Source organism: Bufo bufo, chromosome 3 (assembly GCF_905171765.1).
Source record: "Bufo bufo chromosome 3, aBufBuf1.1, whole genome shotgun sequence".
Taxonomy (NCBI): Eukaryota; Metazoa; Chordata; class Amphibia; order Anura; family Bufonidae; genus Bufo; species Bufo bufo.
This window is the reverse complement of record NC_053391.1, coordinates 706,181,902-706,202,885: the sequence shown is the minus strand read 5'-3', so window position 1 is coordinate 706,202,885 and position 20,984 is coordinate 706,181,902. Positions and strand designations below refer to the sequence as shown.

General features: G+C 44.4%; 1 protein-coding gene and 2 long non-coding RNA genes across 3 annotated transcripts; all 3 read right to left on the bottom strand.

Moving 5' to 3' along the window:
* Positions 1–6,530: 6,530 nt before the first annotated feature.
* Positions 6,531–7,532, bottom strand: LOC120996661. Its single transcript, XR_005777838.1, has 2 exons — positions 7,077–7,532; positions 6,531–6,860 (listed from the first exon to the last, which is right to left on the bottom strand). It is a non-coding gene; the product is annotated as an uncharacterized LOC120996661 (long non-coding RNA).
* Positions 7,533–8,363: 831 nt separating this feature from the next.
* Positions 8,364–10,829, bottom strand: LOC120996660. Its single transcript, XR_005777837.1, has 6 exons — positions 10,780–10,829; positions 10,366–10,624; positions 10,152–10,264; positions 9,750–9,780; positions 8,944–9,532; positions 8,364–8,819 (listed from the first exon to the last, which is right to left on the bottom strand). It is a non-coding gene; the product is annotated as an uncharacterized LOC120996660 (long non-coding RNA).
* A 394-nt stretch (positions 10,830–11,223) lies between these two features.
* On the bottom strand, positions 11,224–18,745 carry LOC120996659 (gastrula zinc finger protein XlCGF57.1-like). The gene is made up of 3 exons (XM_040426768.1): positions 18,692–18,745; positions 13,296–13,373; positions 11,224–12,810 (listed from the first exon to the last, which is right to left on the bottom strand). Exons 2-3 carry the CDS (start codon positions 13,345–13,347, stop codon positions 11,495–11,497), a joined length of 1,368 nt encoding a protein of 455 aa, XP_040282702.1. The 5' UTR covers positions 13,348–13,373; positions 18,692–18,745; the 3' UTR covers positions 11,224–11,494.
* Positions 18,746–20,984: the final 2,239 nt, after the last annotated feature.

The window sequence follows — 20,984 nt, the reverse complement described above, 5'->3', positions numbered from 1 at the left end:
CTTTGGATTTAGTGAGGAGAGTACAATCCTGGACCGAGGGGCGGCTGTGGATGTAGTGAGGCGAGTAGAAGCCTGGACAGAAGGGCGGCTGTGGATGAAGTGAGTCGAGTAGAAGCCTGGACAGAGGGGCGGCTGTGGATGTAGTGAGGTGAGTAGAAGCCTGGACAGAGGGGCGGCTGTGGATGTAGTGAGGTGAGTAGAAGCCTGGACAGAGGGGCGGCGGTGGATGTAGTGAGGTGAGTAGAAGCCTGGACAGAGGGGTGGCTGTGGATGTAGTGAGGTGAGTAGAAGCCTGGACAGAGGGGTGGCTGTGGATGTAGTGAGGTGAGTAGTAGCCTGGACAGAGGGGCGGCGGTGGATGTAGTGAGGTAAGTAGTAACCTGGACAGAGGGGCAGCTGTGGATGTAGTGAGGTAAGTAGTAGCCTGGACAGAGGGGCGGCTGTAGATGTAGTGAGGTAAGTAGTAACCTGGACAGAGGGGCGGCTGTGGATGTAGTGAGGTGAGTAGAGGCCTGGACAGAGGGGCGGCTGTGGATGTAGTGAGGTGAGTAGTAGCCTGGACAGAGGGGCGGCTGTGGATGTAGTGAGGTGAGTAGTAGCCTGGACAGAGGGGCGGCTGTGGATGTAGTGAGGCGAGTAGAAGCCTGGACAGAGGGGCGGCTGTGGATGTAGTGAGGTAAGTAGAAGCCTGGACAGAGGAGCGGCTGTGGATGTAGTGAGGTGAGTAGAAGCCTGGACAGAGGGGCGGCTGTGGATGTAGTGAGGTGAGTAGAAGCCTGGACAGAGGGGCGGCTGTGGATGTAGTGAGGTGAGTAAAGGCCTGGACAGAGGGGCGGCTGTGGATGTAGTGAGGCGAGTAGTAGCCTGGACAGAGGGGTGGCTGTGGATGTAGTGAGGCGAGTAGTAGTCTGGACAGAGGGGTGGCTGTGGATGTAGTGAGGTGAGTAGTAGCATGGACAGAGGGGCGGCTGTGGATGTAGTGAGGTGAGTAGTAGCCTGGACAGAGGGGCGGCTGTGGATGAAGTGTTTTTGGATTTTGCAGAGGCTTTTGATCCTGTCCCTCATAGACATTTAATAAGTAAAGTAAGGTCTTTAGGATTGGAAAGTATAGTCTGTAATTGGATTGGAAACTGGCTGAAGGACCGTGTCCAGAGAGTTGTGCTCAATGATTCCTATTCAGAATGGTCCCAGGTTATAAGTGATGACCCCAAGGTGCAGTGCTGGGTCCTCTGTTATTTATTTATTAATGATATTGAGGATGGGAGTAGTAGTACCATATCTATTTCTGCAGATGACACTAAGCTGTGTAGTACTGTACGGTCTATGGAAGATGTCCATACACTACAAGCTGACGTGGACGCTCTGAGTGATTGGGCATCAACTTGGCAAATGAGGTTCAATGTGGACAAATGTAAAGTTCTCCATCTTGGTAGTAAGAATCTCTGTGCATCATACAGGTGAAACTCGAAAAATTAGAATATCGTGCAAAAGTTCATTTATTTCAGTAATGCAACTTAGAATTAGAATACTGTGAAAAGGTTCAATATACTCGGCTTAAAGTGTCACACTCTAGTCATTAATCCATACCCCCTGAGCAAAGGGTACCTCAAAATTGAGACTTTGGGGTTTTCATAAGGCTACTTATGAAAACTCGCATTTTGTGTGGATCCGTTTATATTATCTGTAACATAGCCAAGATAGATCCGTCTTGAACACCACCGAAAGTAAATGGAGGACGGATCCGTTTTCTATTGTGCCAGATTGTGTCATAGAAAACGGATCCGTCCCCATTTGACTCAGTTTCGTCAGTTGGACACCAAAACGCTGCAAGCAGAGCGGAATGGAGACTGAACTGAGGCAAACTGATGCATTCTGAGCGGATCCTTTTCCATTCATTATGCAAACTGATCCGTTTGGGACGCTTGTGAGAGCTCTGAACAGATCTCACAAACGGAAAGCCAAAACGCCAGTGTGAAAGTAGCCTAAGCAATAAGCCATATTCATCCAAATCATAACAAATAAAGGGTTGAGATATCTTGCTTTGCCTGTAATGAGTCTCATATATTAGTTTCACCTTTTAAGTTGCATTACTGAAATAAATGAACTTTGCACAATATTCTAATTTTTCGAGTTTCACCTGTATGAGTGTTAGGGGGAGTAACACTGGAGAGTCACTTGTAGAGAAGGATCAGGTACTAATAATCTACATACATCATATGTCCTAGGAGGAGTAACACTGGAGAGTCACTTGTAGATAAGGATCAGGTTCTAATAATCTACATACATCATATGTCCTAGGGGGAGTAACACTGGAGAGTCACTTGTAGAGAAGGATCAGGTACTAATAATCTACATACATCATATGTCCTAGGAGGAGTAATACCGGAGAGTCACTTGTAGAGAAGGATCGGGTACTAATAATCTACATACATCATATGTCCTAGGGGGAGTAACACTGGAGAGTCACTTGTACAGAAGGATCAGGTACTAATAATCTACATACATCATATGTCCTAGGAGGAGTAACAATGGAGAGTCACTTGTAGATGAGGATCAGGTACTAATATTCTACATACATCATATGTCCTAGGGGGAGTAACACTGGAGAGTCACTTGTAGAGGAGGATCAGGTACTAATATTCTACATACATCATATGTCCTACCAGGAGTAACACTGGAGAGTCACTTGTAGAGGAGGATCAGGTACTAATAATCTACATACATCATATGTCCTAGGCCCTAGGACATATGATGTATGTAGATTATTAGTACCTGATCCTCCTCTACAAGTGACTCTCCAGTGTTACTCCCCCTAGGACCTAGGGGGAGTAACACTGGAGAGTCACTTGTAGAGGAGGATCAGGTACTAATATTCTACATACATCATATGTCCTAGGAGGAGTAACACTGGAGAGTCTCTTGTAGAGAAGGATTTGGGTGTCCTTGTAGATGGTAGATTAAATTACAGCACAATGTCAATCAGCTGCTTCTAAGGCCATCAGGATATTGTCATGCATTATACGAGGCATGGACTCGCGGGGCAGGGATGTAATATTACCACTATACAAAGCGTTGGTGTGGCTTCATCTGGAATATGCAGTTCAGTTCTGGGCACCAGTCCATAGAAAGGACGCCCTGGAGCTGGAGAGAGTACAGAGGAGAGCGACTAAACTGATGAGGGGCCTGGAGGGTCTGAGTTATGGGGGAAGATTAAAGGGGTTTTCCGGGTTCAGAGCTGAACCCAGACATACTCATATTTTCACCCAGGCAGCCCCCCTGACAAGATGCTCTCCTTTGCCCTGCGCTGAATCGTGCAGGGCAAAGTCATTTTAAGGAGTTCTGGTGACGTACTGGCTCTCCTTAGGGAAGGTCTGGAGCTAGTGTCATGACTGGGAAAGTTCTGGAGCTAGTGTCATGACTGGGAAAGTTCTGGAGCTAGTGCCATGACTGGGAAAGTTCTGGAGCTAGTGCCATGACTGGGAAAGTTCTGGAGCTAGTGCCATGACTGGGAAAGTTCGGAAGCTAGTGCCATGACTGGGAAAGTTCGGAAGCTAGTGCCATGACTGGGAAAGTTCGGAAGCTAGTGCCATGACTGGGAAAGTTCGGAAGCTAGTGTCATGACTGGGAAAGTTCGGAAGCTAGTGTCATGACTGGGAAAGTTCGGGAGCTAGTGTCATGACTGGGAAAGTTCGGGAGCTAGTGTCATGACATGGGAAGGACCGGAGCTAGTGTCATGACATGGGAAGGTCCGGAGCTAGTGTCATGACATGGGAAGGTCCGGAGCTAGTGTCATGACATGGGAAGGTCCGGAGCTAGTGTCATGACATGGGAAAGTCTGAGCTAGTGTCATGACATGGGAAGTTCTGAGCTAGTGTCATGACTGGGAAAGTTCTGAGCTAGTGTCATGACTGGGAAAGTTCTGGAGATAGTGTCATGACTGGGAAAGTTCGGAAGCTAGTGTCATGACTGGGAAAGTTCGGAAGCTAGTGTCATGACTGGGAAAGTTCGGAAGCTAGTGTCATGACTGGGAAAGTTCGGAAGCTAGTGTCATGACTGGGAAAGTTCGGAAGCTAGTGTCATGACTGGGAAAGTTCGGAAGCTAGTGTCATGACTGGGAAAGTTCGGAAGCTAGTGTCATGACTGGGAAAGTTCGGAAGCTAGTGTCATGACTGGGGAAGTTCAGGAGCTAGTGTCATGACTGGGAAAGTTCAGGAGCTAGTGTCATGACTGGGAAAGTTCGGGAGCTAGTGTCATGACATGGGAAGGACCGGAGCTAGTGTCATGACATGGGAAAGTCTGAGCTAGTGTCATGACATGGGAAAGTCTGAGCTAGTGTCATGACATGGGAAAGTCTGAGCTAGTGTCATGACATGGGAAAGTCTGAGCTAGTGTCATGACATGGGAAGGTCTGGAGCTAGTGTCATGACATGGGAAGGTCTGGAGCTAGTGTCATGACATGGGAAGGTCTGGAGCTAGTGTCATGACATGGGAAGGTCTGGAGCTAGTGTCATGACATGGGAAGGTCTGGAGCTAGTGTCATGACATGGGAAGGTCTGGAGCTAGTGTCATGACATGGGAAGGTCTGGAGCTAGTGTCATGACATGGGAAAGTCTGAGCTAGTGTCATGACATGGGAAAGTCTGAGCTAGTGTCATGACATGGGAAGTTCTGAGCTAGTGTCATGACATGGGAAGGTCTGGAGCTAGTGTCATGACTGGGCCATACAAAAAATATGGCAAAAAGCTGTTCCTTGTAAAATGTGCTCAAAAGACAAGGGGGCGCTGCCTCCGACTTGAGAAGAAGTTCAGTCTCCAGAAGCGTCAAAGCTTATTTACTGTAAGAACTGTGAAGCTGTGGAATAGACTTCCTCTGGACGTGGTCACAGCAGGAACAGGGGACAGGTTTAGATCAGGGATTCTCAATTCCGGTCCTCGGGACCCACCTACCAATCATGTTTTCAGGATTTCTTTAGTATTCAGCAGGTGATATAATTAGTGTCCATGCATCAGGACTTTCCACAGGTATTAATTCTGTGGGATATTCTCAAATCCTGACCGGTAGGTGGATCCCGAGGACTGGAGTTGAGAAACCCTGGTTTAGATGAATTCCTAAAAGTAAATGACATTATTGTTTATGAAAACGTGTAGAAATCTGAGTCTCACTTCCTTCTGGGATTCACGTCCATGTTAACTATGTCAGCATCTGGGTTCTGAGTAGATTTTGGATCCCAGCAAGACCAAAAGGGAACAGTTTTTCATCTGGTACAGTTACAATCCCATTTTGTCCTAGTTCTGCCCCAAAGCATCAGAAAGGTGTCCACAAACCTGTTTCTACCCCAGGGGACAGAGATACAAGAGGCCATGGAGCCCGTTCTTCAGGACTTGTTCTCACAGTCCCGTCCATATAGGGAGGACATTACTGCGCAGTGCAACCCGTCACATTACAATAAAATGACCCCTCTATTGCTTCAGTGTGGCCCCTGTGCTGCCCTGCCTGCCACCATCCTTGTATGAATATTTTATCTACTGTAGAAAATAAGACATTCATAGGAAACAATTCAGTCACCGCTTTATGGGAAAATTGGACTGAGCGCAAAGGGGAGGGGTACTGATGTGACGAATATCTCTCTACAGAGCTGCAGAACATATTGGCACTAAATCCATGTGGCAGCGCACAGCATCTTCACGCTTTGCTCTCCTCCAGGGATGAGGGCACTCCGCACATATTCTGGCTGAATATTGCTGTAATTATCGCTTCAGACACAATGCTTTATAATAAAGAAAAAAAGAGGTAACAATACAGAGACTGAGAATCCGAAGAGATCAGAGATACCATGGATGAAACCTCAGGAGGCTACTGCACATCTCCACATACCTACAGGTAAGCACCCCATTCCATTCACGACTTAAATTCACAAGGTTAAGAGTCTACGTAACAAGATCCATCTGGGGTAATGAAGTCCGGCAGACAAGGAAAAGGCTGCTACTGATGCCCCCGTCCCCTCAGAGTCAGCACAGCTGAGCCTTTGAAGCAAGGCACTGAGAGGACGAGAAATCCTGCTGCAGTCATGGTTGTGACGTCATGGGGGCCTTACAGTCAGAGATTTCTGTCAACACATTTTCAGCAAATCCTCTTCTGGGAGACAACAGTGTCAATGTATCACGACCAAAGATGCCCAGGTATTGGCAAAGTGACCATTTCTGTTCCCAGGCACTGGAATTAAGAACATTTCTCCACCCAGCTACCGGCAATGTGACCATTTCTCCACCCAGCTACCAGCAAGGTGACCATTTCTCCACCCAGCTACCAGCAAGGTGACCATTTCTCCACCCAGCTACCAGCAAGGTGACCATTTCTCCACCCAGCTACCAGCAAGGTGACCATTTCTCCACCCAGCTACCAGCAAGGTGACCATTTCTCCACCCAGCTACCAGCAAGGTGACCATTTCTCCACCCAGCTACCAGCAAGGTGACCATTTCTCCACCCAGCTACCAGCAAGGTGAACATTTCTCCACCCAGCTACCAGCAAGGTGACCATTTCTCCACCCAGCTACCAGCAAGGTGACCATTTCTCCACCCAGCTACCAGCAAGGTGACCATTTCTCCACCCAGCTACCAGCAAGGTGACCATTTCTCCACCCAGCTACCAGCAAGGTGACCATTTCTCCACCCAGCTACCAGCAAGGTGAACATTTCTCCACCCAGCTACCAGCAAGGTGAACATTTCTCCACCCAGCTACCAGCAAGGTAACCATTTCTCCACCCAGCTACCAGCAAGGTGACCATTTCTCCACCCAGCTACCAGCAAGGTGACCATTTCTCCACCCAGCTACCAGCAAGGTGACCACTTCTCCACCCAGCTACCAGTATTTTGACACTTCTCCACCCAACTACCTGCATTGTGACCATTTCTCCACCCAGCTGCCAGCAACATGACTATTTCTCTACCCAGTTACCTGAATTGTGACCATTTCTCCACCTAGCAACCAGCAACATGACCATTTCTCCACCCAGTTACCGGCATTGTGACCATTTCTTCACCCATCTACCGGCAATGTAACCACTTCTTCACCCACCTACTGGCAATCTAACCATTTCTACACCCAGCTACTAGCAACATGACCATTTCTCCTCCCAGTTACCAGCAATGTGACCATTTCTCCACACAGTTACCGGCAATGTGAATATTTCGCCATCCCCCAAGTGACCATTTCGCCATCTAGATACTGGCAATGTGAACATTTCTGCTGCAGGCACTGGAATCTAGACCATTGCTCCATTGGGGCATCAGCAATGTGATCATTTCTACACCCAGCTCCCAGCATTGTGATCACCTTTCCACACAGCTATCGACATTGTAACCATTTCTACACCCAGCTCCCAGCAATATGATTATTTATCCAACCAGCTAGTGGCATTGTAACCATTTCTCAACCCAGGCACCGGCAATGTGATAATTTCTCCACCCAACTATCGGCACTGTGACCATTTCTTCACCCAGCTAATAGCAATGTGACCAATTTTACACCCAGCTCCTGGCAACGCAACCATTTCTCCAGATATACAGTACAGACCAAAAAGTTTGGACACACCTTCTCATTCAAAGAGCTTTCTTTATTTTCATGACTATGAAGGCATCAAAACTATGAATTAACCCATGTGGAATTATATACATAACAAACAAGTGTGAAACAAGTGAAAATATGTCATATTCTAGGTTCTTCAAAGTAGCCACCTTTTGCTTTGATTAATGCTTTGCACACTCTTGGCATTCTCTTGATGAGCTTCAAGAGGTAGTCCCCTGAAATGGTCTTCACTTCACAGGTGTGCCCTGTTAGGTTTAATAAGTGGGATTTCTTGCCTTATAAATGGGGTTGGGACCATCAGTTGCGTTGAGGAGAAGTCAGGTAGATACACAGCTGATAGTCCTACTGAATAGACTGTTAGAATTTGTATTATGGCAAGAAAAAAGCAGCTAACAGTCTATTCAGTAGGACTATCAGCTGTGTATCCACCTGACTTCTCCTCAACGCCACTGATGGTCCCAACCCCATTTATAAGGCAAGAAATCCCACTTATTAAACCTGACAGGGCACACCTGTGAAGTGAAGACCATTTCAGGGGACTACCTCTTGAAGCTCATTAAGAGAATACCAAGAGTGTTCAAAGCAGTAATCAAAGCAAAAGGTGGCTACTTTGAAGAACCTAGAATATGACATATTTTCACTTGTTTCACACTTGTTTGTTATGTATATAATTCCACATGTGTTAATTCATAGTTTTGATGCCTTCATAGTCATGAAAATAAAGAAAACTCTTTGAATGAGAAGGTGTGTCCAAACTTTTGGTCTGTACTGTATACCGGAACTGTGACCATTACTCCACCCAGCTACCGGAATTGTGACCATTTCTACACACAGCTACTGGCAATATGATCATTTCTCTAACCTGCTCATGGCATTGTAAACATTTCTCCACCCAGCTAATGGCATTGTGACCATTTCTCCATCCAGGCACCAGCAATGAGATCATTTCTCCAGCCAATTACTGGCAACGTAACCATATCTCCACCAAGCTACCAGTAATGTCACCATTTCTCCACCCAGATACTGGTATTGTGATCATTTCTACACCCAGCTACCGGCATTGTGACCACTTTTCCACCCAGCTACCGGCATTGTGACCACTTTTTCACCCAGCTACCAAAATTGCGACCATTTCGACATCCAACTACCAGCAACGTCACCACTCCTGCCCCCAGACACTGGAATCAAGACCATTTCTCCACCTAGGCACCAGCATTTTGACCATTTCTCCAGCTTGATATCGCCACTGTGACCATTACTCCCCCTAGCTACTGGAATTGTGACCATTTCTCCACCCAGCTACTGGCAATGTGATCATTTCTACAGCCAGTTATCGGCAATGTAACCATTTCTCCACCCAGCTCCCAGCATTGTGATCATTTCTCCAACCAGCTACCGGTTTTGTGATCATATCTCCACCCAGCTACCTGCATTGTGACCACTTTTCCACACAGCTATCGACACTGTGGCCATTTCTCTACCCAGCTACCAAAATTGTGACCATTTCTACATTCAACTACCAGCAATTTGACCATTTCTGCCCACAGGCACTGGAATCAAGACCACTTCTCCTCCCAACTACTGGCATTGTGACCATTTCTCCAGTCAGCTACCGGCAACGTAACCATTTTTCCAGTCAGCTACCGGCAACGTAACCATTTCTCCAGTCAGCTACCGGCAACGTAATCATTTCGAAACCCAGCTAACAACATTGTGACCATTTCTCCACCTAGCTACCAGCAATGTGACTATTTCACCACCCAGCTAACTGCAACATGACCATTTCTCCTCCCAGTTACCAGCAATGTGACCACTTCTCCTCCCAGCTACTGACATAGTGACAATTTCTACATCCACCTACCTGAAATGCGACCATTTCTCCACCCAGCTACCGGCAATGTGACCATTTCGCCACCCAGCTACCGGCAATGTGACCATTTCGCCACCTAGCTACTGGCAATAGGACCATTTCTCCACCTAGCTACTGGCAATAGGACCATTTCGCCACCTAGCTACTGGCAATAGGACCATTTCGCCACCTAGCTACTGGCAATAGGACCATTTTGCCACCTAGCTACTCGCAATAGGACCATTTCTCCACCTAGCTACTGGCAATGTGACCATTTCTCCACCTAGCTACTGGCAATAGGACCATTTCTCCACCTAGCTACTGGCAATGTGACCATTTCTCCACCTAGCTACTGGAAATGTGACCATTTCTGCTGCAGGCACTGGAATCTAGACCATTGCTCCATTGGGGCATCAGCAATGTGATCATTTCTACACCCAGCTCCCAGCATTGTGATCACTTTTCCACACAGCTACCGACATTGTAACCATTTCTACACCCAGCTCCCGGCAATATGATAATTTCTCCACCCAACTATCGGCACTGTGACCATTTCTCCACCCTGCTACTAGCAATGTGACCAATTTTACACCCAGCTCCTGGCAACGCAACCATTTCTCCAGATATATACCAGAACTGTGACCATTACTCCACCCAGCTACCGGAATTGTGACCATGTCTCCATTCAGCTACCGACATTGTGACCATTTCTACACACAGCTACTAGCAATATGATCATTTCTCTAACTTGCTCATGGCATTGTAAACATTTATCCACCCAACTAATGGCACTGTGACCATTTCTCCACCCAGCTAATGGCATTGTGACCTGGCACTGTGACCATTTCTCCACCCAGCTAATGGCATTGTGACCATTTCTCCATCCAGGCACCAGCAATGAGATCTCCAGACAATTACTGGCAATGTAACCATATCTCCACCAAGCTACCAGTAATGTCACCATTTCTCCACCCAGCTACCGGTATTGTGATCATTTCTCCACCCAGCTACTGGTATTGTGATCATTTCTCCACCCAGCTACTGGTATTGTGATCATTTCTCCACCCAGCTACCGGTATTGTGATCATTTCTCCATCCAACTACCAGCAACATGACCATTCCTGCCCCCAGACACTGGAATCAAGAACATTTCTCCACCCAGGCACCAGCATTTTGACCATTTCTCCAGCTTGATATCGCCACTGTGACCATTACTCCCCCTAGCTACTGGAATTGCGACAATTTCTCCACTCAACTACCGACATTGTGACCATTTCTCCACTCAGCTACTGGCAATGTGATAATTTCTATAGCCCGTTTCCGGCAATGTAACCATTTCTCCACCCAGCTCCCAGCATTGTGATCATTTCTCCAACCAGCTACCGGTTTTGTGATCATATCTCCACCCAGCTACCGGCATTGTGACCACTTTTCCACACTTGACCATTTCTCTACCCGGCTACCAAAATTGTGACCATTTCTGCCCCCAGGCACTGGAATCAAGACCACTTCTCCTCCCAGCTACTGGTATTGTGACCATTTCTCCAGTCAGCTATCGGCAACGTGATCATTTAGAAACCCAGCTAACAACATTGTGACCATTTCTCCAGTCAGCTCACGGCATTGTGACCATGTTTCCCCCCAGGTACCACGTTGTCGCTATTTCTCCCCCTCAGGTACCATATTGTCACCATTTCTCCCTTGGGTACCCATTTTCTGAAGATATTTTTATGGCTTCCATAAAAGTCATCAGTCTATAATATTTTGACCTGTAGCTTTTAGTTTGCACATGCCAAACCCTAAGCGGGTCAGTAAGTGGTGGGGGCAGGGGTCTACAGTAAAAGAATACAGCTGTGACATCTTGTACGTCAGCTTGATGCTAATGGCAGAAGGTCTGGAGTCTGAACTCCCAGGGATCCTTTCTATACAGAAATCCATGTAGTCCTCAGGAGTCTATGACAATAAGAAGCTGCCGATCAGACGCCTACATACGGGATGGATGGGCCGGGCGGCAGACACTAGATACCTGCTGCAGCACATTGCACTCCGCACAATACATCTACATGTAGGAATTTTCCATGGAGTGAGTCTTTTGATGCGTCACTAGTTGGTAGCTCCAGCAGAAGCTGCGGCCACATTCGATGCAGGTGTATGGCTTCTCGCCGGTGTGAACTCGCTGGTGTCGGACCAGCTGATAGCTCCAGCTGAAGTTTTTTCCACACTGCATGCAGGAGTATGGCTTCTCCCCCGTGTGGGTTCTCTGATGCTTGTTATAATCAGAGTTGCGGCTGAAGTTCTTTCCACAGAGCAGGCACTGGAAGGGCTTCTCATTACTGTGGGTGACACGGTGCCGGTCACAGCCCACCTTATCAATGAAGCACTTGCCACATTCTGGGCAGGTGTACGGTTTCTCTCCTGTATGGATTCTCTGGTGGGTCACCAGCACTGACCTCTGGCTGAAGCTCTTCCCACAGGCGGTACATGTGTAGGGTTTCTCTCCTGTGTGTATCCTTTGATGCATGACCAGCTTGGAGCTCTCGCTGAAGCTCTTGCCGCACTCGTTGCAGGTGTATGGGCGTTCCCCTGTGTGTGTTCTCTTATGTGTGATGAGATGGGAGCGCACACTGAAGCTCTTCCCGCAGTCACTACAGGAATATGGACGCTCTCCAGTGTGTGTTCTCTGGTGAATGACCAGCTTGGAGCTTTCACTAAAGCTTTTGCCACACTCAATACAGGTGTATGGCCGCTCACCCGTGTGGGTCCTCTGGTGGCGAACAAGTTGGGAGCTTTCGCTGAATCGCTTTCCACAGTCTGGGCAGGAAAACGGCTTCTCTCCTGTGTGTATCTTATGGTGGCGAATGAGCAGGGAGCAGGAGGTGAACCCCTTGCCGCACTCCAGACATGGGTAGGGTCTCTCTCCTGTGTGGTTTCGGTGATGTTGGATGAGCAAGGATTTCTGGCTGAACCTTTTTCCACACACCGTGCATAGGAAGGGCTTTGCTTTAGTACTACTTCTTTTTTGTGACCTTGGCGTCCTGTCCTTGGAGTGTTTTGGCACATTTGATGCCATAGCAGACTCATTGGCACCGTGGACCTCTGTTTTTATAGATATTGTAGTGCCACCCTTGGTGGCACCTATAGAGGGGTCATCAGCAGCAGCCACTTTGTCTGCGGCCAGCACAGAGACTTCACTGCCCGAGTATAAGTCGCTGTCTTGTGGCTGGACGATAAATTCACCGCATTTCAATAGATTTGAAGACAGTCTTTCTGGGGAGCTGCTTGTCAGGCTGCGATGCGTTTTGGCTGGTTTTCGACGTCGTCTCTGTGGTTCTTTCTTCAGACACGTGCTGACGGTGCCATGTGTAGCATTTCTGTCTGTGGGATAATAATGAATCACATTTAGGTCAGGTTCATCTGTACAACTAGCTCTGTTACTGTTTGGAATGGACTGAGAGTATCCCGGAGGTTCCCAACCGTGACTGCCACGTTACTGAGTCACCCCAGCACCGCGCCACTAGGTGGCCCTTATTAGCAGCTACAGCTTGTGGAATAGATTACACAGCACAAAGCTGCAGGAAACCCATGAGCAACCATGAAAGATGCGTGCACGAATGTGGAAGACAAGATGAATCCAATAGTGCCAGGAGGGGAAGTTATCACCAACGTGTGGTTCTACGAGAAGCAGGTATTGTCCACCTAACGAGGTTTACACGTCACTCATCATGGAGTGGAGCGAACAGATTCCTAACGCTGGACCTTCTGATATGTATGTGACTGTGGATGGAAGAACGAGGTCTGGTTCACATGGATGAGCAGGGGGCCCTGAACACAATGCTGGCACCTACAGCCGCGATACCCACCGATGGATAAGGCCTGGGAGCGGCTCTTGGTCAGCTCTTCTGGGTCCTCCATGGTCCCTTCTCTTGTTTACGTGTCTGCTGGAAAAATATAGAGGTTTATAGTGTTAATGAAAGTAGGAAAGTGAGATGACGAGAAGAACGGTCACACAATATTATGTAGGTTACAGGCTGTGAAACCGATTCCCAAAACAAGGACAAGTCACTGGAAGATACCACGTCACCCCATCAAGTGGCTCTGTCACCAGGATCAACCCTATTAAACCAGACTTTCTGCCTGATTGGGGCTCATCATGATGATTACTACAATACATTTACTTTCTTTTCTGTATGTTAAACAGCTTCAGAGATACTTGTGTTTTTATTCATATGCAAATGAGCACATTGGAGCACCAGGGAGCAGGGCTGAAGCCTTGGAGCAAAGCTTTTGTAACAGCCCCTGTGCACACTTCCCCCGCCTTTTGATTAAAGGGGTTGTCTGGGTTCAGAGTTGAAGCTGGAAATACCCATAATTTCACCCAGGCAGCCCCCCTGAGGCTAGCATTGGAGCATCTCATACTCTGATGCGCTCCCTTGCCCTGCTCTGGATTGTGCAGGGCATGGGCTCTTTTATTTACAATAACACCCTGTGGGCAGAAGCTTCCGCCCGGCAGTGTGTTTGGTGACGTTACTGGCTCTGATGGGCGGGCTTAAGTGCTACCCTAGCCGTTTTACAGGCTAGGGCAGCGCTCAAGCCCGCCCGTCAGTGCCGGTGAGGTCACCGGGCTTCTTGGCAGCCCCATGGAGAGCCCGGTTCGTCACCGGAACTCCGGAAAATGCCTTTGCCCTGCGCAATTTAGCATCAGAGCATTAACATCGGACCTAAGTCAGAGGGGCTGCCTGGGTGAAAATGGGGGTATGTCCGGGTTTAGCTCTGTACCTGGACAACCCCTTTAACAGGGATAGATATTAGTATGGTAAGTGCAGAACTGTGTCCAAGCATCCCCATATCATACACACTATGTACTATAGCTTCACCACACTGAGATCTTCTCAGCTCATCCACACATCATATAAACTATGAACTATAGATTCACCACACAGATCTGCTCAACTACACATCATACACACTATGTACTATAGCTTCACCACACTGAGATCTGCTCAGCTCAACTACATATCATATACACTATGTACTATAGCTTCACCACACTGAGATCTGCTCAGCTCAACTACATATCATACACACTATGTACTATAGCTTCACCACACTGAGATCTGCTCAGAAAGATAATCTACATATCACTGATTTATTCACAGACACAATGTATGAACAGCACAAACAAACCTACAAAGAGACACACATACAGCACATATAGAGATACTCATTTAGGTCCAGACACAGTTATATAGATACATTGTACACATACAGACAGTTATATAGATACATTGTACACATACAGACAGTTATATAGATACATTGTACACATACAGACAGTTATATAGATACATTGTACACATACAGACAGTTATATAGATACATTGTACACATACAGACACAGTTATATGGATACATTGTACACACACAGTTATATAGATACATTGTACACATACAGACAGTTATATAGATACATTGTACACACAGTTATATAGATACATTGTACACATACAGACACAGTTATATGGATACATTGTATACATACAGACAGTTATATGGATACATTGTACACACACAGTTATATGGATACATTGTTCACACACAGTTATATAGATACATTGTACACACACAGTTATATAGATACATTGTACACACACAGTTATATAGATACATTGTACACACACAGTTATATATATACATTGTACACATACAGTTATATAGATACATTGTACACATACAGTTATATAGATACATTGTACACATACAGACAGTTATATGGATACATTGTACACATACAGTTATATGGATACATTGTACACATACAGTTATATGGATACATTGTACACATACAGTTATATAGATACATTGTACACATACAGTTATATAGATACATTGTATACATACAGTTATATGGATACATTGTAAACATACAGTTATATAGATACATTGTACACATACAGTTATATAGATACATTGTACACATACAGTTATATAGATACATTGTACACATACAGACAGTTATATAGATACATTGTACACATACAGACACAGTTATATAGATACATTGTACACATACAGACAGTTCTATAGATACATTGTACACATACAGTTCTATAGATACATTGTACACATACAGTTCTATAGATACATTGTATACATACAGACAGTTCTATAGATACATTGTACACATACAGACACAGTTATATAGATACATTGTATACATACAGACAGTTCTATAGATACATTGTACACATACAGACACAGTTATATAGATACATTGTACACATACAGACACAGTTATATGGATACATTGTACACATACAGTTATATAGATACATTGTACACACACAGTTATATGGATACATTGTACACATACAGACAGTTATATAGATACATTGTACACATACAGTTATATAGATACATTGTACACATACAGACAGTTATATAGATACATTGTACACATACAGACAGTTATATAGATACATTGTATACATACAGTTATATAGATACATTGTACACACACAGTTATATGGATACATTGTACACATACAGACACTGTTATATAGATACATTGTACACATACAGTTATATAGATACATTGTACACATACAGACAGTTATATAGATACATTGTACACAGACAGTTATATAGATACATTGTACACATACAGACAGTTATATAGATACATTGTACACATACAGACAGTTATATAGATACATTGTACACATACAGACAGTTATATAGATACATTGTACACATACAGACAGTTATATAGATACATTGTACACATACAGACAGTTATATAGATACATTGTACACATACAGACAGTTATATAGATACATTGTACACATACAGACAGTTATATAGATACATTGTACACATACAGACAGTTATATAGATACATTGTATACATACAGACAGTTATATAGATACATTGTACACAGACACAGTTATATAGATACATTGTACACACACAGTTATATAGATACATTGTACACACACAGTTATATAGATACATTGTACACATACAGACAGTTATATAGATACATTGTATACATACAGACAGTTATATAGATACATTGTACACACACAGTTATATAGATACATTGTACACATACAGACAGTTATATAGATACATTGTACACATACAGACACAGTTATATAGATACATTGTACACATACACACAGTTATATAGATACATTGTACACATACAGACACTGTTATATAGATACATTGTACACATACAGACAGTTCTATAGATACATTGTACACAGACAGTTCTATAGATACATTGTATACATACAGACAGTTCTATAGATACATTGTACACATACAGACACAGTTATATGGATACATTGTACACATACAGTTATATAGATACATTGTACACATACAGACACTGTTATATAGATACATTGTACACATACAGACAGTTCTATAGATACATTGTACACAGACAGTTCTATAGATACATTGTATACATACAGACAGTTCTATAGATACATTGTACACATACAGACACAGTTATATGGATACATTGTACACATACAGTTATATAGATACATTGTACACATACAGTTATATAGATACATTGTACACACGCAGTTATATAGATACATTGTACACACAGTTATATAGATACATTGTATACATACAGACACAGTTATATAGATACATTGTACACATACAGTTATATAGATACATTGTACACATACAGACAGTTATATAGATACATTGTACACATACAGTTATATAGATACATTGTACACATACAGTTATATAGATACATTGTACACATACAGTTATATAGATACATTGTACACATACAGTTATATAGATACATTGTACACATACAATTATATAGATACATTGTACACATACAGTTATATAGATACATTGTACACATACAGTTATATAGATACATTGTACACATACAGTTATATAGATACATTGTACACATACAGACACAGTTATATAGATACATTGTACACATACAGACAGTTATATAGATACATTGTACACATACAGACAGTTATATAGATACATTGTACACATACAGACAGTTATATAGATACATTGTATACATACAGACAGTTATATAGATACATTGTACACACACAGTTATATAGATACATTGTACACATACAGTTATATAGATACATTGTACACACACAGTTATATAGATACATTGTACACATACAGTTATATAGATACATTGTACACATACAGTTATATAGATACATTGTACACATACAGTTATATAGATACATTGTACACACACAGTTATATAGATACATTGTACACATACAGACAGTTATATAGATACATTGTACACATACGGACAGTTATATAGATACATTGTACACAGACACAGTTATATAGATACATTGTACACACACAGTTATATAGATACATTGTACACATACAGACAGTTATATAGATACATTGTATACATACAGACAGTTATATAGATACATTGTACACATACATACACAGTTATATAGATACATTGTACACATACAGACAGTTATATAGATACATTGTATACATACAGACAGTTATATAGATACATTGTACACACACAGTTATATAGATACATTGTACACATACAGACAGTTATATAGATACATTGTATACATACAGACAGTTCTATAGATACATTGTACACATACAGACACAGTTATATGGATACATTGTACACATACAGACAGTTATATAGATACATTGTACACAGACACAGTTATATAGATACATTGTACACACACAGTTATATAGATACATTGTACACATACAGACAGTTATATAGATACATTGTATACATACAGACAGTTATATAGATACATTGTACACATACATACACAGTTATATAGATACATTGTACACATACAGACAGTTATATAGATACATTGTATACATACAGACAGTTATATAGATACATTGTACACACACAGTTATATAGATACATTGTACACATACAGACAGTTATATAGATACATTGTATACATACAGACAGTTCTATAGATACATTGTACACATACAGACACAGTTATATGGATACATTGTACACATACAGACAGTTATATAGATACATTGTACACATACAGACAGTTATATAGATACATTGTACACAGACACAGTTATATAGATACATTGTATACATACAGACAGTTCTATAGATACATTGTACACATACAGACACAGTTATATAGATACATTGTATACATACAGACAGTTATATAGATACATTGTATACATGTTACCTCTCTGCTGGCTCCTCCCCTCCGCCGCTCTCGGGTCACGTGACCGCTCCCGGCATCACTTCCTGTCCCCCCTTCTCACTGTGATAACTTTATTAGCACGGACAGTGAACAGTGCAGCAGCGGGATCTCATGATGTGTATTAATGTGTACATTGCGGAGTTCCTACCTGACACCCATCGCATTAATACCTCTTATACCTGCAGTGAATAGAGCTGAATCCCGACTCTAGAACTGACATTTAATGGCTGTTCTGTCTGAGGAGGCGGAAGAGCAGTGAGTACAGGTAGGTGAGCGGTACCGAACCGGTACCAGACTGGTACTAGCAATACAGAACCAAGAAATACAGCCCAGAACCGGACTGATACCGGAAATACAGCCCAGAACCGGACTGATACCGGAAATACAGCCCAGAACCAGACTGATACCGGAAATACAGCCCAGAACCAGACTGATACAGGAAATACAGCCCAGAACCAGACTGATACCGGAAATACAGCCCAGAACCGGACTGATACCGGAAATACAGCCCAGAACCAGACTGATACCGGAAATACAGCCCAGAACCAGACTGATACCGGAAATACAGCCCAGAACCGGACTGATACCGGAAATACAGCCCAGAACCAGACTGATACCGGAAATACAGCCCAGAACCGGACTGATACCGGAAATACAGCCCAGAACCGGACTGATACCGGAAATACAGCCCAGAACCGGACTGATACCGGAAATACAGCCCAGAACCAGACTGATACAGGAAATACAGCCCAGAACCAGACTGATACAGGAAATACAGCCCAGAACCAGACTGATATAGGAAATACAGCCCAGAACCAGACTGATACCGGAAATACAGCCCAGAACCAGACTGTGGCGAAACCGACCTCGCCACTGGGTTTTGGAGAGGACTGGCTGCTGGCCTCTTGCCCCAGGATTATGGGCCATATACTAACTTTTAAACCCCTGAACCGATTCAGTCCGTTACACAGACTGATACCGGAAATACAGCCCCAGAACCAGACTGATACAGGAAATACAGCCCAGAACCGGACTGATACAGGAAATACAGCCCAGAACCGGACTGATACCGGAAATACAGCCCCAGAACCGGACTGATACCGGAAATACAGCCCAGAACCAGACTGATACCGGAAATACAGCCCAGAACCAGACTGATACCTGAAATACAGCCCCAGAACCAGACTGATACAGGAAATAAAGCCCAGAACCGGACTGATACCGGAAATACAGCCCAGAACCGGACTGATACCGGAAATACAGAACCAGACCGATTCCGGAAATACAGAACCAGACTGATACCGGAAATACAGCCCAGAACCAGACTGATACCGGAAATACAGCCCAGAACCAGACTGATACCGGAAATACAGCCCAGAACCGGACTGATACCGGAAATACAGCCCAGAACCAGACTGATACCGGAAATACAGCCCAGAACCGGACTGATACCGGAAATACAGCCCCAGAACCAGACTGATACAGGAAATACAGCCCAGAACCAGACTGATACCGGAAATGCAGCCCAGAACCATACTGATACCGGAAATACAGAACCAGACTGATACAGGAAACAGCCCAGAACCAGACTGATACCGGAAATACAGCCCAGAACCAGACTGATACCGGAAATACAGCCCAGAACCGGACTGATACCGGAAATACAGCCCAGAACCAGACTGATACCGGAAATACAGCCCAGAACCAGACTGATACCGGAAATACAGCCCAGAACCAGACTGATACCGGAAATACAGCCCAGAACCAGACTGATACCGGAAATACAGCCCAGAACCGGACTGATACCGGAAATACAGCCCAGAACCGGACTGATACCGGAAATACAGCCCAGAACCGGACTGATACCGGAAATACAGCCCAGAACCGGACTGATACCGGAAATACAGCCCAGAACCAGACTGATACAGGAAATACAGCCCAGAACCAGACTGATACAGGAAATACAGCCCAGAACCAGACTGATATAGGAAATACAGCCCAGAACCAGACTGATACCGGAAATACAGCCCAGAACCAGACTGTGGCGAAACCGACCTCGCCACTGGGTTTTGGAGAGGACTGGCTGCTGGCCTCTTGCCCCAGGATTATGGGCCATATACTAACTTTTAAACCCCTGAACCGATTCAGTCCGTTACACAGACTGATACCGGAAATACAGCCCCAGAACCAGACTGATACAGGAAATACAGCCCAGAACCGGACTGATACAGGAAATACAGCCCAGAACCGGACTGATACCGGAAATACAGCCCCA